The 27058-nt window shown below is 40.4% G+C and overlaps 1 protein-coding gene across 1 annotated transcript in view; it reads right to left on the bottom strand.

Annotated features, from left to right (window-relative positions):
• PIEZO2 (piezo type mechanosensitive ion channel component 2) overlaps positions 1–27058 on the bottom strand; it is a 324199-nt gene that overhangs the window by 107981 nt on the left and 189160 nt on the right. The window contains exons 6-7 of the mRNA XM_076329988.1: positions 20487–20697; positions 17319–17532 (exon numbers count right to left, since the gene is read on the bottom strand). Coding sequence (XP_076186103.1) covers positions 17319–17532; positions 20487–20697 — 425 coding nt within the window. The remainder of the gene's footprint in view (positions 1–17318; positions 17533–20486; positions 20698–27058) is intronic.

Here is a 27058-nt window from a genome sequence, read left to right on the forward strand (position 1 = left end):
ATAGAGTGAAAAGAATATGAAAAAGGAGAGGTTATACCTGTTCGTTCACCGGGGGGTTGTGGCACGGGTATAATACCATTAACTGCCAGAACTAGAGCTCTGTAGCATTTTATTAAACAATTTCAGCCCTCACTTCTCGTTCTGATTGTCAACATGAGCCAAAGGCTATAAACTTTAAGACTTCTCAGAGCTTTTGGGTGGATCCAAGTTTGGAAAAGAAAAAAAAAAAAGATCCTGCATACAAAATAAATTCCTGTAACTTAAAGGAGCTGACAGAGCTGCATTTGGAGTTGACCCAGATTCAAACTTCTGTAGCATCCAAGCACATTCAGGGCTGGTGTTACGGTTTGGCTCCATCTGACTGAAATTCACACTGGATTGTATTCTGTTCATATTTCTATCAGCGTAGGGGAACATCTTGTTTTGTCTGTTTTCCTCTCTGCCAACTGACTTGTAAATTTTGCCCGTCAATATGATCAGTGTTGTTGAGTTCTTATTAGTTTCATCTTCTACCTCTATTTCACAACACATCCCTCCATCTTTGGTTCATTTTAAGCTTGTCTATGTAAGCACAGTACGAATCCCCCTATTTCTGTTTCACAAACATATCAGAATCAGAGTGAAATCCAATTCTTACTGGAGTAAGAAGTCTTTCCATTGACAGTGAGTGATGAATATTTCCTACAGAAATGAGGGAAAGACGAGTTTCTGAAGGTCCTTGGACCCTTCTGCCAAGCAGACACGATCTTCGTATCACATATTCCATTCCTATAGTACATAGCATTATGTACTATAACCATAAAGTCTCAAAAACTTGTGTTTTACTTTTATCTCCACTGAAGAAACATTCTACATGATGCTACCAGTTAGGAAATTTTATTATGTTTCAGTTAAATCCTCATTCTGTTAGTTTCATTGGCTCGCTTCAAATTATCCATACGTTATACTATTGGACTTAATTCTGCTCCCTTCTGGTCCTGCATTCACCAAATACACGTAAGTTACAATGTATCTCTTCCCTCTTAATTGCCACCTGACCAGCCGTGTATTTATTTAACCCATTTCACTTTGTCTCATAAATCATGAATCTAGAGGAACTGCTCCTCATTTCTGAATTCTCCTTGGTTTTTGAGACTTGTTAGTCACAAAGGTACTCAACACAACATTCCCCGTCTACCAAGTTCAAAATGCACTGGCGTCTTGGGAATGCTCATTCTGTCTGTTCTGGCCTCCAGTAAGGTTACAAGTTGCTATTCATTCAATATTTATGCTTCATCATTATCTCCAATGAGAACTGCTGGTGCGGAACATTTTTCAGAGGCACAGAGACATCTTCTCTTTCAAAGCTTTTAAATCCACAGGAATGACTGCCATAAAACGTATAAGCATTTACAGTAAGCAACATACATTAGGGTATTATTCAGTTCTGCATACTTCATTCCACAAAGATGTCTTTACATTCCGTATTGATCACGATCAGCTATATTTGTGTCCAACTCCGATCTTACTGTGACTTTGTCTTAGACAATATACACATATACCATCAGTGAAGTCAGAATAACTCCGAAGTGGGGGAAACCAGATGCCAAACAAGACAAGCATATGCATGTCTGGATACAGAAGACAAATAAAACAAATACTGAGCGGCCATTTACTAATGGAAATACTTTGCTTTTCAAAAGACTGCATGTAATGTCAAAAACAACTGGAGGTTTGCAAGATGTGATAGATTAATCTTTCTATTCTTGCAAAGAAGCAAAAATTGTGTTTTTCAAAGTCCTCATCAGAATTCTGAAAAATGCATTTTATTTAAAAAAAAAAAGTATAGTAGAAATCATTTGGAAAATTTTAGAAATTATAAAGGGCCAAGAGGAACTTGAATGTCTGACTGAGGAATGCTCTGAAATAACACAATGAAAAACAGTTCTTAAAATAAAGGTGATATCTTTTTGTCCAGTTCCTACTCTATAAGCTTGTTTTCCCAGCAAAGCTTCCTACTGAATCTGTGAATCATCTTTCTGGTAGATGCACTTTCATCTTTTGTGACTCCCTAACAAAGCTGTAAGCCGTGACCATAAAAAAACCCAACAACTTTTTATATCAGTCTAGCATTGAAAATCAGAAAAGCAATTTCAATTTTAATTGAAAACAGAAAAACAAATTCCTTTTGCACCCACAGATATTTGACCTAAGGAGCTGCTGAAGTACCACATGTTTTATTACTGCATTATGTACATTGCTAAAACTTCTCCAGCATGCATTCTTTAATTATTATATTAATTATAGTATAAGAATTGGTGTTAGTAATTAGTCATGGTATTAAATATGAACAAAAATGGTTACATAAACCAAAAAATTAAATATATGTCTCATATACAGCACTATCAAACACAGTAATTACACGTTAGGTCTGTGAATTTTGCCTCCAGTAAAAATGATCTGGAACATTTTTCTTTGTAAAAATATATTTGTCAGTTCAGATCCTGCGTGTACTGATGCTTTAGAAGTTGATTTCAGACCAGGATTTGCCTCATAATTTTCAAGGCCAGGAAGGGAAGTAATAATTCTGACTTCCTGCACAATGTAGGACATGCAATAATTCTTGTATTGAACAAATAACTTGTGGTTGAATTACAGTTTATAGTTCAGAAAGGCATCCAATCTCGATTTCAAATGATAGCAAATCTTCTACTGCCTTATTATTTTCTACCACATTTAGTTTCTATAATAGTTTTGTCTAGATGAGATTTCCAGTTGCTGCATCTTCCTGCAACTCTGTGTACTACTTTACATACTACTTTTCACCACACAACAGAGCAGGAGCCATTTTCCTATATCTTCTCTGAGCTTCACAATTTATAGCAACCTCATCCAATGATCCAGAACAAGCGTCTACAGTCCATCTCCATCGCACTGCACAGCTTTCCCCTCTTCGTACAGCCTAGGGGTCACACTTGGACACCACCCAAATGTAGAAGCCTACATTTACATGTTTATCCAAATACACTTGGGCTTCTTTGGACAGTTTAACATCAGTTAGGAAACAGGCGAAAGCTGTTTTATTGCTGTAGTATTAGACCTGCAATTTCTAAACTGGTCAGTGCAAAATCTCGATGCACTAATACACAAAACCGAGGGGAAAAAAATTCAAGGACAATTAAGCTTCCTTTTTTTTTCTCCCAAGTAATACCTGCTCCCTTGTCTTCCTAAGGAACTGTTTCCTCTCTTTTGTCTTCCCAGCATTGAGTGAGCATGCTGGCCATTTCCAAAAAACATCAGCAGAGGAGCATGAGATAAAAATGGCACTAAATTCCTCTGAGCTACCTGAAAATGCCTGACTGGTAAGAGGAGGAGATGGAGGTGCAGGTGGAGGTGGAAGTAGAGGTGGAGAGAGGAGAAAAGAGTCCCACCATATGACAGGCTTTGGAGGCAGAGAGAGAAATCCTGAATTCATGACTACCAATGTGCACCACAAATATTTGGAGATTTAGAAAATCCAATTCAAATGAAAGTGAACTTAATATCTTAGGGTTTTTTTTTTACTTTAACTTGTCTGAAAGAACTTGGGGTGAGACTGTGCTGAAATTCTGACTGAGTTTGAGAGCTGTTTCATTTGTTTAAGGACTGGGAACAAAAATTATACAAATGGTGTCACTTTAGTGACAGAAGCAATTGCCTTGCATACAGCACTTATGAATATGCATCAAAATATATTAATGTAACAAAAACATTCACGTTTTCTGCAGAAAGCCTCCAAGGTAATAACTTACAATGTTTTACAGACTCGCTTCTGACTCACTAAGCGGAAGCAAAAGACATACAACAGCTTTTCTCATGAGTCCGCCCTAACACCTGACAATGTGCAAACCACACATAAAAAATTCATTCAGTGCTTTCGATCAAAGAGGATGTGAAGTGATTCACAGTGGCAGGAAAGTGTCTGTTATCGTGTCCTATTGATTACATTTCCTCTGAAGGGTCTGAGAGTGCAGTGGATTCTCAGTCTCAATTTGCTCAACCTCAGTAGACTAATTACAAATGCTCCTGAGTTTGCATGCCGCTTTGTTTTATTCTCGTGTATGCTAGCCAGGTATCAATGTATGGTGACTGAAATTGTCTGGTTTTGCTTCATTGGCAAACATATAAAAGCTTAAAACTGCACGCAGAGTTGTCAAGCATTTTCCTAAACACCACTTATTACAAATCATTCTGGTCAGAGGTGTAAGACTACGTCAATAAAATAACTGCGTATGTTAATAGTACGACATAGCTTTAAATGTTCTTCATTCATAAAAAATAAGGAAAAGAAACAGAATTTTGGATAGCCTAAGAAATATTAAAAGACCGGAGATAAGAAAGAAAGGAAGCAAGAGTTCTCCCAATACACTCAGTTTTCTGGTTTATATTCTTAAACATTCTTTTTCAAGGTGATAGGGCCAAAAACCAGAGTGAAATCAGCTAACTGGGTGGAAAAGGGAAGAAAGGAAATCTGTCTAGCTATTCCATGCCATGCTACATCATTTGTTAGAAGCCAGAAGCTACTGTTTCCGTAGGATGTAAAGGCAGGATGTTTGAAATCCCAGACCAAATGTGATCGTGCTATCTTTTATCAAGGGAAGCAATAACAATGTGCATCTTTATTGAGAATTGTGCATGTGGTTTAATGAGAATGAAAATATATCCATAACAGGAGGAACAATCTGGAGATTTTAGGCACGAGTGTAATGTGTGTTGTAATGCTTATCTCTTTTTAAAGACAACCATGCCAATTTCTTTAAGGTTACTAAATGTAGTTTTAGAGGTTGGGGGGTGTTTAGGTGGCATTGATTTGGAAATTGCAGATCTCATATTGTAGCAGTACTACACCACTGATTTTAATGGGTAATTACAACACTGAGAATACTTGCAAGTTACGGTCTCACCTCCACAGTTGCTTTGACAATGGGCAACAGAAAGGTACGGAGATCTGCCAGTACGGAAGAATAATCCTTTTTTTAACTTTCTCACACATAGCTGCTACTACGAGTACGTACACTGCACCATGAGCTATGTATACTGCAATATCAGACCTATATTGTACCATAATACAAAATCAAGATGGACTTCGGGAATGGAGAACTCAAAATAAACTATGGTTTTAATAATGTACTTACAACACTAACACACACAGGGTTTTGTGGAAAATTAGCAAATCACAGATGATACCTTATAATTTCCCAAGACTTTTTTACAGCTATTTCAAGCCTTCTTCATCCAAATATTCCTGTTATTGCATGCAACATTTGCTCTTTATCCACAATAAGCTGGATGTACATTACAAATACTGACTGATTTAAGCAGGAAAGATTATTTCACAGGACTTGCTTCCTGTTTCAGGAAAAGATTTACCATAGACTAATAAAATAAAATAAAACAATGATGCAAGTCTGCAACTCCCTGACATGGTAGCAGGCTGGAAATTAAATCCAGAACAGGGCAATGAAGATTACAGTTTGAAGAAATGTCTGCATCAAGCCACTTCAGGAGCTGCATTTCCTGATGTAGTATTTAGGATTAGAGGAATTTTTTGCTGGGGCCAGTGCATATTGGATGGTTATTCACAGCAATAGCATCAGAGACTTCCACTGTGCTGGGTCGGATTTGGGGAATCCATCTTTGTAGAACTCCTGAATTTCTGTTGGATTTTATCAACTGTCTGAATCTTTATGTCATCTGGATATCTTCTATTGCATATTTATTTCATTTTCCTCACATGGAAGGCGAGGGGAGTGGTGCCTACATGTCTGGGGTAGGAGACTATCAAGATTGACTGACATTTGAATGGCTGAGCCCTAAATGGAGATGCTAGAAGTGGCCATACAAGAGAGGAAAAGAAAAGGGAAGAAGAAGAGAAGAAGAAGAAGAGGAGAGGAGAGACGAGAGCAGAAAAAGGAACAACAGAGTTTATATACAAAAAGAGAAATTTAACAACAGGAAATCCCCAGAAATGGTGAAAAAAAAGTGTAGCCTTTTTTGGGGGGAGGGGAGTGGGGGGTGGTGTTAGAAATCTTCTTTTCCTGGGGAAAAGAGGGCTGACATACAGGGAGAAAAGGCAAAACTTCATGTTTCACAGGACAAGCCCCAAAAGACCGAGACTGATGAAGAAGAGTACTTGAAATACTGAAACGGCTATGTCCCAATCTGTAAGCATTGCTTGAAGAGTGAACCTTTTTTCAAACATTGACTTAAAGGAGGTACATACTCTTGTCGAACTGGAAAACGCTCTGGGGAAAAGAGGGGGGAAGGAGTGGAAAGAATTAAAAAATAAATTAGCGAACAGAAAATACCATTTCCACACAGCCCTCCTAAAAGTTAGGAGTCCCCCATTCACACAAGCCATCCTGTTGAGTTTTCTGTACTTGGATGGCAGAGCTACACACAAGTTATGATCCATAAAATTATATCCGTAAAGTCTCTTCCAAGGGAATCCTGTGAGCCACCCCACTCCCCCCAGTACATCATTTGGCTATACGCCCAAAGAAATACATGCCGTTGGAAAGGACTCAGCCGGTCCCGTGGTACCTCCAGGCCCATCCTTGCCTTCCAGAAGTTTGTTACTCTCTAGGCTATAGGCTGGGAATTCAGACCACACTGGGGCTAATGCTCGAGGGTACGCTGAACTGACACAACATTTTTACAGAAATAGCAACACAGGGAGGAAAGAAGTGGGAAAGTTGGCTGAAATGCATTAAGCGCCCCAAAGAATTAGAGTTAAGATGAGCAGGAGGCATTTGGTTTCACATGGCTTTTTAAGAGGAAAAAAAGAATGAATGGGAAAATTGGCATCTGTCTTTCCAAATCACGTTATTTATAAGATTCCACAGAGAAGGAGCTGATCATTCATGCCTTCTCCTCAGCTCAGCAGGACAACTGTGTAGGGAGATATTGCAGACACAAACCTCAGTCTGCAGCTGGACTGAAGTTATTAAATTTATCCATTTCGGAGTGATACAAGCTTTAAAAAGCATTGCAAGTATTTTTAGCGCTTAAAAGCTCTAGACCCTGCTTTGGTTCAGACTTGGATAATTCAGAACTGGCTAAGTGGAACTGTGCCATATTAACAATAACACAAAAATTTGATTGTTTGGGTTGAGAAGTATAATGATAAATTTCAGCTTAACAGTTAATAACTTTTTTGTAAATATCTGAAAACGTAGACTAAGACTGGAAGTGTTTTCCTTCAGAGTGTTGCTATCACAACGCTGTAATACAGGCATACACACAGTGAATATAGGCTTGGTGGGTAAGTAGATCATTCTAACTTTTGTTTTAATGTCATCATATTTCTGTAGCTCTTTAGCAGATGTCTATGTACTTTTTTTTCTACCAAGTCTTGGTTTCCATAGCTTGTATTGGATCAAAGCTTTTCTGGCAATGAGAAAACCAGCCCTGGTATATCTTCCACCCTCTTCTGAACATCAGTGACTTTTCTTTTAAAGGAAAACTAATTTCAAATGCACATCTATTGCATGAGAAACCTCATGAAAAAATAAGTAATTTAAAACTTGTGTGCTAATATCATCCATATAATGAGGACAGAGAGAAATTATGAGCCATTAATCCAGGAAGCTGTAGAGGAGAAAGGATAGCTTTAAGGGTTGTGAATAACAGAAAAGCTTGCAAAAACTGTAAATGCAACACAAATCTTAATTCAGGGAGAACAAAATGACCGTATAAGCAGCCGCAATAAAATCACTTTGCTCTCAAGTGAATTAACAACTTTAAAACAGGATGTTAAACAGTATCTGCTATACAACCTGTTTTTTTTAAAGTAACCAGATAATGGAATTTTCTCTGAGACTATGTGACTGGAAGCTGTTAAGGATTGGACATCCATTAAAAATGACCAAACTTCAGACATTCAAATACTTCATACATCTGAAATAAAGCAGCTGCCCTGAGGGGAATTTAAATCTGAACATAAAGATTTGTGAGATATATACCACATTTCAACCAATAATTGAGCTTTGTACCAACTTTCTATTCCAAAAGCTCGTAGTATGCTTTCATTGCCTTACAGGCAATGATTCCCTACTGTTACCACTAATAGCAGATGTGGGTCTATTAATCCCTTGTTTACTGAGAAAAAAACTATCATCTTCAAAAGCCTGGCATGAAGAAGATTTATCCTATCAGTGGGTTTCCTCTCTGGATCCCCAAACTGTTTCATTACCCATGACACAGCTCAGCTGTGCTCTGAATTTGTGGTGAGCATTGATATTGATGTTGCTCTTTTCAGCCCATCAGTGAGCTAGAAAAGCAGCGATGTTGCTGTAGCCTTTGGGGACCTTTGCTGGGACTTCCAGAGGTGATCATCTGATGAAGAAACATGCTGAAGCAGCGACTCCAGCATCTTTTCATCCCAATCAGACAGCTGAGCATGTGGCAGAGGGAGGTCCACCAGATAGGATGGCAAGAAGGTGAAATGGGGATAAAGCTGCAGAAGAAATTGCGTTAGGGGCCCTGCCTGATACCTTAGCTAGTGTCTCCTTCAACATGATCCTTCCTCACCAGGACCAGCAGTGTCACTGATTTGACAGCAGCAGCCTGGCTCACATGTTAGGTAGAGAGTTAGGTAGACAGTTGTTTGTCCTGTCACTAAAATAAAACTACTGCAAATGCAGCAGGGTTTTTTTTCAAACAGTTTCAGCTACAAACTGGAGGCAACTCAGGGAGCACAGAGGCTGCAGGAGCTGAGGCAGTGCTGCTGGGATGAGAGGATGGAGAAAGAAAAGCCACCCCAGTGGAGGAAGCTGGTTGGCACCAGCAGCCATGGTTTGCCACCCGCTCCCCTTCCTCATGTACACGCACGTTCCCTGCGACCATATGGGGGAACGAAAAGCAACTTATACTGAACAGCACCGCTTGGGCAAGGACGCCACCCAAATCGTGCCAACAAAATTAAAAATTTTTAATGTTTAGTTGCATTTTCTACTCAGAGATGAAAGTAGTGAGAAAACAGGTCCAGGTTTCTAAGGAGCCATGTGGAAAGAGGGAGAGGGAAAACTGAAGGCGTGTTCAGAAACATCCATGGCCACAAAGGCTTCCCCTTGCCAGAGGGTGAGCTTGGACACCTCAGCACACAGCAGGAGGCATGGCTTAACGATGTCTTTCCGCGCCAATTAGTAACTGAGGTTATTGGTTTTTCAAAGTGAGTTGGCAGAGGTGCTTAAAGGAAAGGAGCCAACAGTCCCACCTCAGAAAGTCTCACACAGGCAGAGCCGGGGATGTGAAGGGAGGACAGCCTGCTCCCAACTCTCAGACAGGTAGTGCAGCCCACGGACAGCCTTCTTGTCCTAAGCTCAGGTGCTGGGAGAAGGACAGATGCGTTTACGCAGCTAGCCCATGGAGTGTAAAGCTTCAGCAGAAATCATTTAAGAAAAGGAGACCGTGCTCAAATAACCCTGGTGAGCATCAGCATTTAGCAGGGTGGTGCTACGTGACCAGAACATGCAAGTGACCCGTACAACAACTTGCCATGCAACTGCCTGCCAGCTTAAGACATTTACTGTTACCTCTTAGAATGACAGATGCAGAAGAACAGAAATTGTTTTCAAGTGTAGCTTCATACTCATTTTAACTTTGAGGTAACTTGCTCTGTGATCTAGGAACCTAAGGACACAGACTCCAGCCAAAAACTTTGGGTTTTATTCCAAGCTCTGGCTAGCTGGGGGGGTTATGTAATTCATCTAACTTTTCTGTTAGGGAATTTTTCCACCTCTGAAAGGGAATGATGATACTTTTCAGTCACACTGGGACAGTCTGCTAGGTTCAGTGATGCATGCAGAGGATAAAGAGATTTTCCACTTACTCAGCTGGTGGTGAAACGGATTGAAAAAAAAGCAAGAGTGATTGATACCTAAATTAAGAGATTCTGCAGTAGAAAATATGAGCAAAGAAGATACTCTTCTTTAGCAGAGAATGCACTAAGGCAGAAATGCAAGTTATGATTCCCATTTGTTTTTAAACAGAAAAAGACAATAAAACAGCAAGATATGGGAAAGAAGATAGTGGGACAATGAACAATAAGGCTTAGGAAATGTGGGGAAAATGCCTAATTAACTAATTTCAAAACTAAAGCTGTATAACAGAGCTGATTTTAAATCGGTTATAAACTGTACCTGATTGGCTCAGTTTTTATCAGTAAGTTCCCAACTTCAGCTAAATGAACATAAACAAGAGATTAAGCACATCCACTCCGAGTGTTTAGAGAAACTGATGGAGACCGCCTCTCATGCAGACAAGGACTAACTCCCTGGTATGTGCTCGACTGATGTTAGTCAGGACTGCCTTTTGTACTACCTCTGAGGAGTGTGGGATGATTCATTTGTCAATGTTTATATATTGAGCTGAAAACACAGAGCTACGTAAGTGCTAAATATTTATCATCACAATTTCTGGGCATGCCAGAGTATGAAAATAAAAGCTGGTGAGCAGATCTCAGGAGAACAGTAAAGACAAGCTTTTAATGCCAAGAGAAGTTTGCTAATTATAATCCACATCTCCTAATAACAAAAAGCAATAGCAATTCGAATCTGGTAGGAGGAGAGGGGTTGATGTCTGTCCATCCCTTCCCTGTCCTTTTTTTCAGACACTTGCTCAATGATCATAGCATGCAGATCTGTGTTCTTTAAACACTACAAAAAAAAAATTAAAGGGTCACTTCTTCACAGATATCCTCTGTCCACACAGGACAGCCTGTGACGGGCAGGGAGTCTGTATTCGAGGGTCAGCGTGGGAATCAGATACACATAAGCAGACGCACGGTGTGTATGGGGGAGTGGGGCGATGCAGCTCTCCCTGGCCACGAGCAGAGCTTCTGTTAGCGGAGAGGTGTGCTGGTCCCACGCCAGTCAGATGGGTTAGGGGACGCAAAAGTGGGAAGGTTCTGTTACAAGAGCAGCTGCACACCCATTTCAAACCAGAAACAGCAGGAAGTTTGTCAGGATACATCAGCGCCTGTAAAATCTTTGTCATGTCCCTCTGTCCCTCTCATCCCGACGTTTCAAGGCATCCCAAGAAAGGGGCACCTTCGGCTGTTCTTACGGTAACACACAGCTACTCGGGGGCAGGAGACAGCAAGGAAGTGGCAATTCGCCAACATTATGTCATGCGACGGTGACCGATTTTTATGTTTGCAGCTTACGCTCAGTTTCCGGATACAGCATACACGTTGTTGGGAGCGCCAAGGCTCCCCTCTCCCCACTAACGAGAACCACCTGTGGCCAGGGCCAGCCCCTGCCAGGCTGCCAGAGAGCTCACCGGCCGCAGGCTCGCTGCTGCAGCAAAACGCGGCTCAGAAACTGGTCTTTCCCGCATGCAGAAACCCGTTGTTTTTAAAAGGTCTTAGCATGCCTCTCGGTTTACATCCCTTTCAAGTCCAGGGGAAGACAGAGGGATGTAAATCACCCATGGTGTAAGGTCAGTAACATGAATAAAGTTGTGCCTGCTTCTGCCAAGGCTAAATTTGGCACTTCGCGCAGGGTGGCAGTTATGGCGAACGTCGACGGCTCCGTCGTGGGGATGGAGAGCCACCACCGCGCAGACTGCCAGGGAGGCTGGGAAGGGCTGCTCTGCCAGAGAAACTGCTGCAGTTTACTTACTAGTTCATCTGTTGCTTTTTTCAGAAAGTTTCAAACTTGCTGTAAATCCTGGCACAAACAAGAATTTGGTGATTTTAAAGAACTGCAGTATGTAGCAAAAAGAGATGAGTATTAATGACCATGTAAAGATCAGCAAGGGCTACAAGTTCTCCCTAGTAAAGCGGGGTACGTTTGCACTGACTTCCCTGTTGTCACTACTGGACTTCCACCAAAACCTGAGCTAACCATTTTAAATCAATGTTGAGTACAACTCTCCTATAAAGTGAGCGCAGCATGGACATTTATTACATGCTCGCTGATGAGTGAATCTCCAAGGAATCCCTCTGAATAAGCGTTGAAAGAGGTGAATTCATTTTGGATGAATCTCTGAATGCCCGTGTGGCAGACGCTAAGCTGGAAATCTCACAACAGCGAGTAGTTTTGCAACGTTTCCAAGGCTTTCCTGCTACAACTGACTGGGAACTCCACCACTGGTTTTCCTATCGCATTTGGCTATTCCAGACAGTGCTATCAGAATGGTTAAGAGTGCAAAACACAAAACAGTCAAAAATTATATTAATCTTTTTCAGTCTTGTAAAAAGTTTGTAATGAAATTCTGAGCGGGGTTCACTAAACAGGACTCTTTCTTTGCAGTCATGTTGAGCAGTTTCTGATATAAACCACACCAGCTTGTTCCAGTGAATTAAGACACTAAAAGGGAACTAAAGAATATGCAAGGTTTGTTAAGAACCAGTAGACCTTCCTCTTAGGAAGGAGAAACAAACATAACGGAGAACCTCTCAGAGGTGAGCCACCCTTGAGACAGGTGCCAAAGATGGTCTGCAGCAAGGACTAACAGTGGCTGCAGCTCAGGTGAAACATGTTGCCCAGCTCTTGGCTCCAGTGGAGCTACAAAAGCAGCAGGAGATCCGTGCCTTGCCCTGGAGAGAGGCAAGACACTGCCAACAAGGTCATCGATCAGCTACATCTTGCTATTTTGGCAATATCTGCTCTCCTGCTGAGATTCTATTAGCACACTTAGCCTCTAATTTAGAAAAAACAATTATAGCTGGATGTCCCACCCTGATCTGACAAGTCCAGGAATATTTTTGAGACTGTGCTTAAACATTTATTCATTTCTTACCCCGGATAAACAGAGCATTTGGGCTACACATTCTGAATCTAGATCAAAGCTTTCAGGGAAGTTCAAATGGAGGATTTTGGACTGGACTTGTCTCAGATAGATCTGAAAACAAACTGTATATTCTGAGTCTACCATCTGTAGCAAATATCAGTATAACACTCCCTCCAAAAATAAGAGTCATTTAAGCAAGCTTATTCCTAATCACTGTAAAACCTATTTAAAAAGTCCTGCTTAAAGAGATTTATAGGCGTCTTTCAGATGAAAATTTCCTGTTGAAAAGACGGCCTTAGATTAGACTTCCCCACTCAGACTGCAACAAAGCAATCAGTTGTGTAATTCCAAATTCCCATTCACTTAAAAATGTGAAATAACGTACCACTGTGAAGTGGACGACACTCCCTGGATGCCTAGGTTTGCCTCACTTTATAAGGGTGATACCTTCCCATATACGAAACCATTTGTATTCAAACTATTTTGAACATTACTCGCCTGAAAACTACAAGCAATACAAGACAGACCTAAAACTCTAAGAAAGCACATAGTTTTTCATTTACATTGGATTACTGGATCTTTAAATGAATACGCTTATAAGCACAGTTTTGGACAGGAATAACTTTACTGACTCAGGATAAACTTCATACCGCTGCACTGATCCTATTTCTTCATGTTGGCAAGGCCTTATCATTGCCCCAGTTACATCCTTTTGCCAAAATAAACAACATCAGGAAGAAAGGAGGCAGCAATCTGAAAAATGGCAAACATATTATTGCATATTTTTTCAGGCTGTGGCACTGTGTACATAATTTCTAAAATCATTTTAGCTCATTGACTTGTTTTTGTTAACTCAGGTGAAAAGAATTTTATGGCAGAAATACGATATTTTCTGAATTTTGCTTTAAATGGATACTTGTTGCTATTGTTTTCCCATCTCTGTAAATCACCAATTTTGCAATACGGCAGCAAGTCAACACAGAACATACCTATTTTAAATGAAGTTATAAATGAGTGTGGACATTTTATTTGACAGAGATCAGTTGGTAATTAACCAGTGTTAATTTATGCAACTAGGTAACTCCTAACTGAAGGGTAGGTTCAGCCTTATTTACGCTGGTCCTCCTGCGCCATTTAGGACCACGCTTTCCAAGGCAGTTAGAGCACTGCCTTGAACGACCGCTGCTCACTTCTCCACTGCGGGCTGGTCTAGAGAAGAAAAGCTGTTAGTGGCAGAGGCAGCTTCATGCAAGCTCTGCCACTAGTGTGCCTACCCCTGACACATCAGCTATACTTCAGACATTTCAGTACCCTATACATTTTTCAGTCTGCAGATCCTAGTGCGCGTTGGATGGCATTTAGGTGGGCGTTTGTGTTTATGCCACTTCTATCTGCACATCACAGAACCAGAAAGCTGCAACAGCAGATCTGAAACTTTGTAGGAGATCGGTGCCTTCATGTTTGCTAATAGCACTATGGCAAATACACAGGGCTATGTTATCACAGTATCCTATTTTTGGGGTAAGTACTTTGCTTGCAGAATGCCAAAGGGCTTCAGGGCAAAATACGTATATTCACCGGATTTCAGACTATCCCTTTCAAGAAAAATGCTTTCTTCTGATGACACTGTTCAGTCACTTCTTACAATCGTAAGTGTTGAATTTTGAGTTGAAGGGTTCTTAAAAGGAAGGAGCAGCACAAGGATGATGCAAATCTTAGCTGACAGATACTGTTAACTTGAGAACTTTCCAGCTTGCTTGGGTATAGTCTAACTTCATTTAGTCTGAAATCAATCGATACAGTGGCAAGCTGAATGCATTACTATTCAGAGACAACACATTTTTTGTGGATCAGAAACAACTTGTACGTTTCTTGTCAACTTGAGAACTCAAACTCAGAAATAACAATGTTAGCAGCTTTTTAAAATGCCACCCTTAGGCTCTGCAGAGAGAAATAATATCCACCAGCAGCCCAACAGGAATAGTTTTTACATCTGCCCTGGCACCTGAGGAGAGCTTAACCTGGGGATCGACCCCTCAAAACTTTACAGAGAAATAAAAGCCATTCGTTCTTATGTTTCAGCTCCCCTTCATATATGGATAAAGGTCTGTTTGTAATGGCACTAAAACTAACACACGCAAATACATCTACCTGCTGTATTTTTTTTCATACAGTGAGTTTACTGCAACTAAGTAAGGAGAGTTCATACAACTAAGTATGAGAACGATCTGCTGATCTCCTCTTGTAAAAAGACATTAAACAGCATATTCTGGGTGACAATAGCAGAGAAGAATTTGGGGAATCAGATTCTTTTCTCGGTATATAATTTACCAATGCAAGCCACCCACTAGTATTAATGGGAACTCTGCGTATTTAGCTCTGCTTCAAACCAGGATGGTACATAAAATAGCAAGGTATCAAATTTCTTCTAGGACGAAAAATGCTAAAGTATTTTTTCTGCACCATTCCAGTACATGTGTCTCTCATTTTCCTCCTCTAGTCACTGCTTATACACCAGTCCTACTCCAATCATTAAAAATCGTATTATTGGCTTTTCCTCACACTCAGATTTGCACTTCCAAGCACTGGTAACACCTGTCTCGATGCTCTTCAAACACATCTCCCTGAAAGTAGATCAAAGCAAATCCACAGCAGAAAGAACTGTGATTAAAGAAACAAGGAAGATATATTTACTGCACCTTCTGTTGAGTTGTCATCGGTGTTTTGTATATTCAAACATAATTTCCTGTGTAATTTAGAACATCAGTCCCTCACATGATATCATGTGTAAAAGGCAGAGTACCCAACAGTACCAGTTCAAGAGAAAGTCTGCAAGAAGATAACATCATTTTCTGCTTACAAAAAGGTCAGTACATACTCCAAAGTCCAGCGCTGGGACTTTTTCTAACCCAAACTCTGAAGGTGCTTTTTCTTTCTACAATGAGGCAGAGACAACTCACTTGTAATCAGATTTTTTCTTTTCAAAAATTAGTGACTAAGTTAAAGTGGCATATTTGTACTGAATGAAATTTTATCATAAAATGTAGAAATATGCTATTTACCAAAAAATAACTTAATGCAGGAAAGAAGTTTGAGACTAAGTTAATTGAAAATTAAAGTAATTGAAAATTAATAATAAAAATAATCAAAAGGAAAAAAGGGACTTTTACAAATTATGCATATGAAGAGAGTTTCACATATTATGGCAAAACATTATGAAACATATACTTCCTCTCCTTGAGAAAATGTTATTGCTGTCTGGTGGTAAAACACTGTGAGATTATATCCTCGTAGCCAAATAGTTGAGAATTTTGAAGCCATGTTTTCTTTCTTTTCTTAATACACGGAGAAAATAATACAAAGGCTTTAAGGAGCCTTTTAGCTGTGAGCATTTTAGCTACTTAGTACTAGAAATCATCCATTCTCCTCCCTTGACCTCTAGGTGGCACAAAAGAACCTAAACTAAGCAGATCTTTTCCGATTTTTCAGGTAACGCTATGCCCTCCCAACCAGCCTCCTCAAGCTAGCGATTCCAACATCACAAAACACACATCTATTAACCTGTACTAAATAGAATGTCAAAACAAGTATTAAAGCACCAGCTACTGTAACTAGGCAGCTCATTTTTTACTGCTTTTAATGGTGCATTGAGATATAAATCATTAATTGATTCTCCCCAGTACACCTAATAGCCTTTCACCTTCAACTTAAAATATTTAAAAGGAACAGTAGGCCCCAGCCAAAACCAGCACAGCTTACTAGAAATAAAGTTAAGGTTTACATTTAGTTTAATGTGAAGATTACTACAACACTAAAAATACATACCATAAAAACAATTTGCAATCATAATCCAGCAGAAGAAAAAGTAGTAATGAGTAAAATACATCCACCTTATTTTAGATTACAGTATAAAAAAAGCATGCAAAAAAATTAAAGGGTCAGTGAAATCACATCCAATCAATATTTACCGCAGCAGCAACTAGAAATGCTGCTTTTGGAGTTAAGTGATGTACCTTCCGTATGAACATAAAACCGGCACGTTCTGCATGACCACAGAGAATTTGTATATTAACAGACCAGTATTACGCACAGCAGGTGAAGTACCACAGCAGCCCTCAGTCTCTGCACACAGGGATGGCACCACACAGGCATTTTGCCCCAGTTAGGACACTATGGCTTTAGACCTCGGAACATTTCTTTTCCTCTACCAAAAATACGCATGTGTAGTACCCTGCCTTTGCCTCAGTGCTGCCACTGATTTCCTTTATCTCCTGTATCAGCCAAATCATTCTCACTCGCATCTGAGGATCACTCTGAACAGAACAAAAAATCACCTTCCCCTCCTAACCTGCCCTAGCTCTCGGTACACAATTGCCCAGACAGGACTTCTCTCTATCATCCAAAACCACTCGGTCCGAAATGCTTTGACTCTTCCAAGACTGAAGATGAAGCTATGCATACAATTTGTCAAAGCATTACGTGGAAGACCATTTGCATCAACGTGTGATAAGAAATCATTGCATCATATGCCCACAATTAAACAGGAAAGGAATTTCTCTCACCTGGCATAGAAATCTTTTGGTGGAACAACCTCCTGAAAGAACTGTAGCTGGTACAGGTAAAGTCCAATCAAGTGCCCCGCACTGAATATAGCCATTAATACACACAGACAGCTGAATATCAGCGGATCAAATGCTTGGCAACAGGACCACCATGTGCACAGGCCCAAAAATACAAAGAAATACACAGCTGAGGTCAAAGATGGCACCATCATACCTGTGAAAATAAAAACGTGGAGGGTTGGAAAGGTGTGGGAATATCAGCATTTCTTAAACCTTAAGTCTGACAAGAAGTGTATCAAACAATTTAATCCAATTAGTGTTTATGCTAATTATTACACCTAGCTCTTAAGACTGCTATTAGCTTTGAGACTAGAAGAAAAGGATCCTCTTTTTTTTTTTTGTTCAATTCACTTATGCCATACCTTAGCACTTAGTACACAACCATTCTCCAGACCCTCCTCTGAGATGAAATCTTCTCTTTGTAAAGATGTTTCACAAAGCGCGGAGAAAACCAGAAATGTGGCTCAAGGCCAGCCAACAGAGACACTGTGCCTGAGAGCGCTGATGTATTGGATTTTAAAATGAGTTTTAAGTACAAGATGCTAAATTGGCATGGTGGATGAACAGTGAAAAGCCTCCTCATATAAATCTTGAAATATATTGAGTTACTAAAAATGAAAAAAGCATGATGCAGATACTGAAAATAAAAGGTATCTAGAGGATATTCAGTAAATGTTTGATTTTTCAGAATTTTTAACTCATAGACACTTGTAATCTGCACATGAAAAATACTTTGCTGTCTTACATATGTATATTGGTTTTGCTCTTGCACATGTAGCAGAGTATTTCACTTGTGGTGAAGGAGACCCAGTGCTCTGTGGATAGCCTACAAAAATAAGTGAGGAAGCAGGAAAGACATACATGTCGAACAGTGGAAACCAGGAGAAAATGACATAAGAGAGCTTACATCCAGCACAGCAGTCCAGTGGAGTCTCTAAAGTAACAGCACTGAAGCTAACAGGGATGCCTGCCTCAATTTATTTTGAAGTTTTTCACTAGTGCATGTCTAAGAGCCACCTTCCTTCAGGACAGATCCGCAGGCTCCCGGTGGCCCGTGGCTCCGGTACACCCACTGGCCCTGCAGCTGGGCTGGCCACTCCGGCAGGAGGACTTGCGCCTTGCCAAGTGTCGGCTTGCCATGTTTTTGGGGGGCAACGCTCTGGGGGTCAGTCCCTGGTTGGACTGAGCCCAGGCACTGCCCAGACAGACTTGGGACGTGCCCGAACGGCGGCCCTGTGCATTTCCACCCACAACCTTTGCAGAGCAGAGTCCTTGCAAGGGAGAGAGGGCGGGTCTCAGGAGATAGGGGGCTTCACACTGGATTTTATTGGCAGAAATTGTCAAAAGCTGGGGTGGTCACAACCATGTGATGCTGGGCAAAATATGTGTGCTGTAAGGACTCCTATCCACGGTCATTTTGCCTGAGCTTCATCATCACATCTTTTCACGTCATACTTTAGACCAAGTCTTTAGACTGGGGTGCTTTGTCTCTGCTCCAGCATATAACCTGCTGGCGCTTCCATAGGCTCACAGATTTAAAAGCATGACAGGACCACAGGGATCATCTATTCCTACTGCCTTCATGATGGAGGCTGTAAAACTTCACCCAGCAATTTCTGCCTCAAGGCTGTAACTATTTCCTTTCTTCTTTCAAAGAGATACTTTGTCTTTATTTAAACACTTTAGGAGAAGGAGAATACACTATAACCATAAAAAAGTTGTTTATTATGGCCAATTACTCTGGCTGTGAAAAGTTCAAAATTTATTTCTGGTCTGAAATTGCCTAGGTTTACCACTTAACTATTGGCTCATATTATAACTTCTACTAGATGAGATGTCTGTTAAAAAAATGTAGGCACTTTGTACCTTTGTCAGTACTTCAAGGCTGCAGTCAAATCACCATCTTTTCTTTTCTTGGCACGGTAAGTAAGGAAGTATTTAACTAAGCTCGAGGTTTCTCTCTGGAATACAGGCTTCCCAGACCTCAAGTCCTTTTTGTAACTCTCCTCCAAACACCTCCCAGCTCTCAGCGTGTGTTGGAGTCCCGCAGACAAGCTGCCCAACGCCACTCATAAGAAATTGTCCCTGCCGCTGCTGCATGATCCTTCTGCTTCATCCTCCCTGGGTGATGTTCACCCATGCAACTTCAGAATGGCACCGAAACCATGTTTATTCGCCTATACTTATTGCACTTTTTTTTTTTTTTACGGCATCTCTCTTCCCTGACGTCAGGCACCATGGTGATCCACATAACCTATTTTTTTTCCCTTTTTAGATTTATTACTTTGCATTTGGCTACGTGTGAGACTGTCAGATAATCTTACCTTACTGAGCAAGCCTGCCTTACTAAAAGAGTCACATCTGACCAGTCTTCGTCATTCAATACCAAGCATTTTTTGTACTATTATTTTATACTTCATATACCAGTATACTTATATGTTAAGTATACACTTATACTTTATATGTAAGGACTCTATTCAAACATGTGAGTAGGCAGATAAATGCTAATTTACAATTGCATGATCTAATTTTAAATTCATTCATTACAACCTACAGTGATTTTGTACACTTCCATTCTCTCTGTAGCTGATTATCTGGTACTAAATCAAATGTCTTACAAAAGCTTGGTCATATCATATCAAAACAGCTACTTTTACCAAACAACATAAAAGTCACATCAAAAACCAACATGAAGCCTGCTTATCACTCTTTTTACACACTGCATAGTCAACCTATTCATCTTTTCTTTTTCTTTTTCTTTTTTTTTAAAGCCTATGTGAATGCAGTTCCTTTTTACACAGTGACAGAACCAAATCTATGAATTCACATTATAGTCACTTATAATATGCAACCTTCACCATTCGGTTATAACAGTAGCTGTAAAAGTCATATATGGAGTGATAGGGCCACACAGTATTAGTACAAAAAAATTAAGCAACTCAGCATATTTTAATGCCTGCCAAAAAGTTAATTTAAATAAAATCAGCAGCAATTTCTTTTCCCTTAAAAATTTCCATTGTTATTCCCGCAGGTGCCAAAGCGCTGAAAACTCATTTGTTAAATGCATAATCTAATGGGCTCTGGAGGAAATTTTTCAAATGCACCAACCTGCTGAACCAAGTAAAATTGTAACAACAACTTTTCCAGTGGTGATTATCATGTTGCCAATAAACTCCCTCAGTCTGGATGCTAGGGAGGCGATTCTACGCAGCAGTTTTAATTTCATGGTTTCCTCAAATTCTGCTTCACCACAGTCTTCGTCATCCAGATCTTCTTCATACATCAAAGCATCATCTGGCTCTAACTTTTCTCTTACAGCCTGAAGGAAAAGGGGGGAAAGAAAAAGAGAATGCAAAAAAGAGAGAGAGAGACAAAGGAATTTGAAATTAAAACCCACGCATATATTATTTAAAAATGAAGTCTGCTTATAATCTTTGACTATGTGCAAGAAAGTTACGAATAAAGGTATAACAACTCGTTACGAGTTACGAAAGATGTACTAAAGCTGGAGTTGTACATTGATGGCTCCCACTTCAGACCTGTCTCAAGAAAAAAGGATGTTAAGGGTTGATCTCTGAGAAAGACTGCAGTCCTTCTAGATGTGCACAACAGGCTGCTTGTTCATTTTTAAATGAAATTTGGTTTGGTTTGCTCAGCATGCTTTCCACCTTGCTATCTATTACCTGTTAAACTCCTCTTTGGCTCAATGGCTTTAGGTATAAGCTCCAGCCACTAAGGACAAGTGCCTTCCTGGTTGATGTTCATCAGCAAACCTCACTTTTCAAACCTTTCCCCATGAACCCTTTCTCGGACTTTAAATGCAAAACCTAGAATGCAGCGAGTATGAGTGAACTGAGACAGGGCAACAAGGGCTGAAATAAATGGATAGACAGCTCATTGGTGACTGAAGGGCAGTTCGGGAGAGAAAAAATACACTAAGCAGAGGCTCAGGAAGAGAATGAGAAATCGTGAGATCAGCTGATGGTGAAAGAAAAGGAGAAAAACTGAGCAAGAGAGAAGTAGTGAAAGCTTGAGTGATCTGCAACAATTTAGCAGGGGAAATGAGACCAGTGGCTTAGAACTACACAATGGAAAAAGGAAAAGAAGGACACGTGTAAAGGCCCCTCATACTTGAACAGTTTGTTAGGATCTGGCAGTGGCCTTCACCATCTCTCCATCGTATCTTGGAGACCAGAAGACATACACAGCTATTGAGTGATGCAGACTAAATCATCAACCCATGGTGAGAATCTGCAGGATTAGCAGGAGGCCCATCCAGAGATACAATTTATGGAAAAATTAGTCATTCACAGACAGGTAGGGGTATATTTAAAAAAATAAATTAATATTTTTGAGCCAGGTTCTCACTTGGTGTAATAAGGCATAGCTTCTTTGGCACTAAACTGAACTTGTGTATTAGCTAACGCTCTGGCCAAGCAGTATCTCTGTGTGTGAAAGTGAGAAAGAGAGACTATTGGTATTTTTCATCAGAATAGCAGTTTTATATTTATTGGTGACCTTTGGCAGCAAAAAATTCCACACTGCCAGATAAGATTGCAGTAGGAACAGCTGAACTCTCAGCCTACTTAACCAAATTCTTCAGTACCATTTCGTTATGTGGATTCCCAAAGGGAACAAAATTCCCTGTAGGCTCCATCATTTCACCTCTAAGCTTGGTGCCAACTTTCTCTTCTTATTTTGGAGCATTAACAATGTTGCGAATGCCCAGAAAAAGCCTGCTTAATCTCAAGGGTATATATTTTACAATGAAATACATATTAAGTACAGCAGGGCTGATCTGGCAAATCCACCTTTCTCTTCGACGTATCTGGCTATTTCACTAGCTATACCCATTGTAAATGGAGTATACTAGCATTTCAGTTGCTTTGCTATTGTCACCATTCACTTACAGATCTCTCAACATATGCATTATCAGATCTTGATGCAAAATAATGGAGAGGAGATGGCAGCCCAAACATGCAGCCATCATATTTCGGGCCATGCAGCACAAAGAGGCATTCTGTCTGTTCATCCCTGCTGCTCATATCTGAGCTCCCACCTAAACAGGAGCTACTTAAATATTCAGAAACAATGCTGACAGTAGGCTGAATGATACATTATGCTCTAATTTCTGCCACAGCTGTTTCAGCAAGAAAGCCATACAAAGGGCAAAAGCTATGATGACTTCTGCTTGTGCTGTAATTACTAGATGAACCTGCTCCTTATCTAGTCCTTTTGGGGCCCAATCCTGCTCCTCCTGAACTGGCTCTAGTGCTCTGTGCCTTGAGCTTAATATGACCAGCAAACAGTGAAACCTTCAATAGCATTCATATTCCAAGCAAAAGAGAATGAGTGAGACTGCTGGACATTTAAAGGTTATGAAATGGCACGCCTACTATACATGGGTCTGTGTGAAGGAGACCCTTGTTTCTTCAGCTAGTGCTTTCAATTTTCTGAAGACAATATGCATTAAAAATCTGGAATTACTTACAAAAGTTGTATAGGAATAATTTCAAAATAAATAAGTTATTCCATGGGAGACTGTCAGAACTCATATCTCTATGAATACCACGAATCTACGTTGAACATGAAGACCGGATATATACATTTATTACAGCTTAAGCTGAATGGGAGTTCTGTCTAAACTGCTGAGATAGCACTTCATTATACATATGCAGGAACAGGAAATAAAAGTCTGAAGAGTCACAAAAGAAAATAATAAAATGTTATCCATGCAGAAGCAGAAAATGTTCTTGAGGGAAAAATTAACAAAATGAAAATATTTTTAAGTATAAATTGGAGGAAAATACACAATATCTTCAATCAACAAAATAAAAAAGAGGACACGGAAGTAAGAAAACCACATAAAACAGCCCAATGAAAGGTGGGACTTGATATCCTTTTCTGTCTCTTCCCCCTACCTGCCTCCCTCACCTCAGGTGCCAAATGCCCAATTCCACACCTTGATCTCAAAATGGGTCTTTGGATTTTCCTATCATGATAACTAGGACCATAATTTTTTAACTTGACCAGGCTAATCACTCTTGCTTCATTGATCTGAAGGACCTTTAGGCTACATTTTGCCTTAAGAGTTCAGTATTAATAATCTAGTACTGACACGTATGACACAGCATGCCCAATGAGAAGCACTAGGAAAGAGGGCATTTCACTGGACCAGGACACAGATGAGGAGGAGATGATGGTCCAAAATTTCCACGGACTGATGCTTACACACTTTAAGCAAGTTGATGAGTTACCAAAGAAGTTAACTTTCCTTGTATTTCCACTTTCATTTAGATATGAAAATATGAATTCCAAGTTCTACAAAAAAGTTAGGACCTCACAAACACTCACAGGAAATGCAGAACAACCTACTTCTGGTGCTACTGAGGTCATCAGCTGTGGGAAAGAAAACTTCAGCATTCTGAACCTCAGCAAATACCAAACTGATTTCCCAAGTTTTCCTTCTAAAACTACAAATCTCTGTTTGGAGTTGGGGCTCTTCAACCGCTCTCCTCAGTTTAAGACAAGCCAGCAAATGGGAAAACCTGACCATCGACAACAACCACAATCTGCAGTCCCAGAAGCTTTTCCAGAACAGATGCGTACTGTTTTGCAACTTTTCATCACAGCCTGCATTATCAATAATATGGCTGTGCAAGGATTGCCTGGTTTCAGAGACCAGGGCTTTGCACCCGCATGCTCCCTGGAAGAGGCAGGTTAGCTTCCGCATCTCTCTCTTCCCTATCTGCAAGTGCTTTTAAGGATGATACCTTAGTCCTTAGCCTTATTCTGTCTACCTCCCAGTGGTGTCATTCATGACCCAGTCGATGATTATTTCAGTGAAAAGACTATGACAGCTAAACAACTATAGGTTTGATATTTTTTTGTGTACAAACATATCTGTTTGTAATTCAGTACCCAAGGTGAAGTCAAGTAGCTGAAAGGCCATGTTCCTTTCCTGAAGTAGCTGAAAGGCCATGTTCCAGTGTATGTCAAAAAGACAAACTTTGGATGCCCCCACTCTCATACTCACTGCCCAACAACTGGATTATCTGGGACGGCTTTTCAGTTTCGCACATTGAGCACTTCAAATTGCTGAAAGCAGGCAAACAGCGAACAGTTTTTACATCCAACATGGTGATAATGTGCCTGTTGTTTTAACACTTTCTGATGATTAGCCATGCAAGTACGCGCTCATCACAGAACACCATTACTCCAGTCGGGCTGTTTTGCAAAGCTCTTTTTACTATGTGGATTAGTGTAAAGCTACAAATCCATGCTACATAGGCTACAGTTAGAAAAATACTTTTACTTCCATAATAAATTACTTATTATGCAATTACAGGATCCCTGTGGATGCTGATTAAATCAAATAAACTTCTCCATTCAAGGAGTATAGAGCATTTGTGAAGCCATAAACGTGTTTCCATGACCTTTGCTCTGCAGAGCAGGGCCCCAGGACTTTTTATAAACAAACTAAATGCAGTTTAGGTTTTTCAGCAATCGTGTGGAAGTCCCGGGAGTATTTATTGTACAACACTATTTTAAACTGCCAAATTGAGATAGAGAACAGGCAAGGAAACAGTACAGCCTCTGTGGCAGCTATGGCAGCTACTATTGTGGCCGGGGCCAGAATGTCCATTAGCTACTTTGGGGGCTGCTTTATTAACATCCAACTTTTAAATGTTTCATCTGGTACAGTATAAACACTACTGCATAAAGATATCCTCTAGTCCCAGAGATGTATTTACTAACAAGAAGCCTTAACTCCAACCTAAAACCCATTCTTGCTTCAGAACACTCCTTGCTTTGTACCTACACTTAATGGTATTGTGTCTGTAAAGACAAATTTGCTCATTCATTGACTTTTTGATTCTAGAGAGGACAGGAATGAAACTCTTCAAAAATTCAAATAATGAGAGCAACAAAATTTAACTAACCAGAATTGTTACAACTGAGGATATGCAAGTCTCAGAATGGACACAACTTCCATCCCTGCGAATGCATTGCATTAATTATCAGGACCTCTCAAGCGTGCACTGCTAAGCTCACAAGAATAACTTCTCATGAGAGTTCAGGTGCTTCCTCCTTCCAGTTGGCTCATAAATGCTGTACAGATAGCCTCTTCTGCAGTATTTTGACATTTCCTCCCAGCCAGAACCAGGAAACAAACAGAGAGGAGTGAGAAAATGAAAAATAAGCCTGAGAAACACATACAGTTATGTGAAGTTCACCAACTGTTTTTAACATGTTGCTTCTAGAATTTTGAACAAAGGTTAAATGGATCCTGCCGTGTCAGCTCAACTTATCAATTTATCTATGTATTATGTGGGCATTTAAAAAGTCATAGAGATGCAGTGATGAGCCTCATTATCAAACTTAATATCGAGATGACACTTTGTGTTTTCCAAGGGTCTGGACTGCAGGTGGCAGAAACGCAACCTGCAATTAGATTGCATGGCAGCACCGCCATGCTCCCAAGGCAACCTGCTTGTCGTGTGGTTATGCTCTGCAAAGTACCTCTGTGAAGGAGAGCCTGAAACAACCTCCTGAGGAGCAGTGCATGAGTTCACTGATTTAAACACGTTCTTGTTGCCTCTGAATTGCCCATGGGGCTGCAGGGCTCACCCCAGTACCCAGCCGCTTCCCAGAGCCTGCTCCTTCCTGGGATCCCCCTGCAGCAGCCTTACCCAAACAGCTACAGGTACACAGGTCCGGCACGAGGGCCAAGTTGTACATTGCGGCAGGCCCTGCTGTTTATTGCTGGTGATACCAGAGAAGTGCTTTCAAGATCTAGATCAGCTTGAAGGTGCTTGGTTTGGCTTGCAGAAAAGATAGGTGCACCCACTTCATCAGGAGACGAGAGCAAGCAAGCCACAATGCAGACTGCACACTCTGACCTCCTGGCAATTTTAATCAAGCTCCACAGGAATCGCTCTAGCTGTAGCATCCCAGAGCTCAGCACAGACTCCCTTGCTCCTGATAGCCACACCAGTTTATTTAAAGAGGGCTGGATCGTCTTCCTGCCGCCCTGCAGTTTGCATGCCCTGAGGCACACACTCATGGCCTCCTGCTGACACTGTTACTGTAAAACCATGATTCTCTCTTTGGCAGAGAATGAAGAAATCACTTCCTACAACTATTTATTTACCTTTAATTAGAGACCATATTTTTATTCCATACCTGTGATAAGAGTAGCACAGGCACAATTTATTAGACATCTTTAATAAGTCTGTTCAAGCCGTTACCATGTCCAAATTTCTGGACTTTCTTTTCATTTTAAAAACCTTAATGCTTACATTGAACAGTTGGGTTTAGGAATCACCTGAGACAAGCTCTTCGATTCAACCACATTAGTGCCAGCAGAACTATAGAAATCGACTCCCTCTCTACTATCGCATTGTTTTATTTCAGTTTCTTCCATAGTGCCTAAGATGGTGCATTCAATCTAGATGGAACATACCATAACATGACTGAGTTCCTATTTTCAAGCTTGCTCGAAAAGCCTTTTTCCCCCCAAAAAAAAGATTTTTAACCTTTATCTTTAGAAATGAGATAGTTACAGGAGTAGGAAGAATTCATTACCTACCTGCCTTTAGGAGCAGCACATACCGTAAAGATGCATATAGAAAAATAAATCAAAATAACGCAATATTCTTTAGACAGACCCAGCTGTG

The sequence above is a fragment of the Aptenodytes patagonicus genome, chromosome 2 (assembly GCF_965638725.1).
Source record: "Aptenodytes patagonicus chromosome 2, bAptPat1.pri.cur, whole genome shotgun sequence".
NCBI lineage: Eukaryota > Metazoa > Chordata > Aves > Sphenisciformes > Spheniscidae > Aptenodytes > Aptenodytes patagonicus.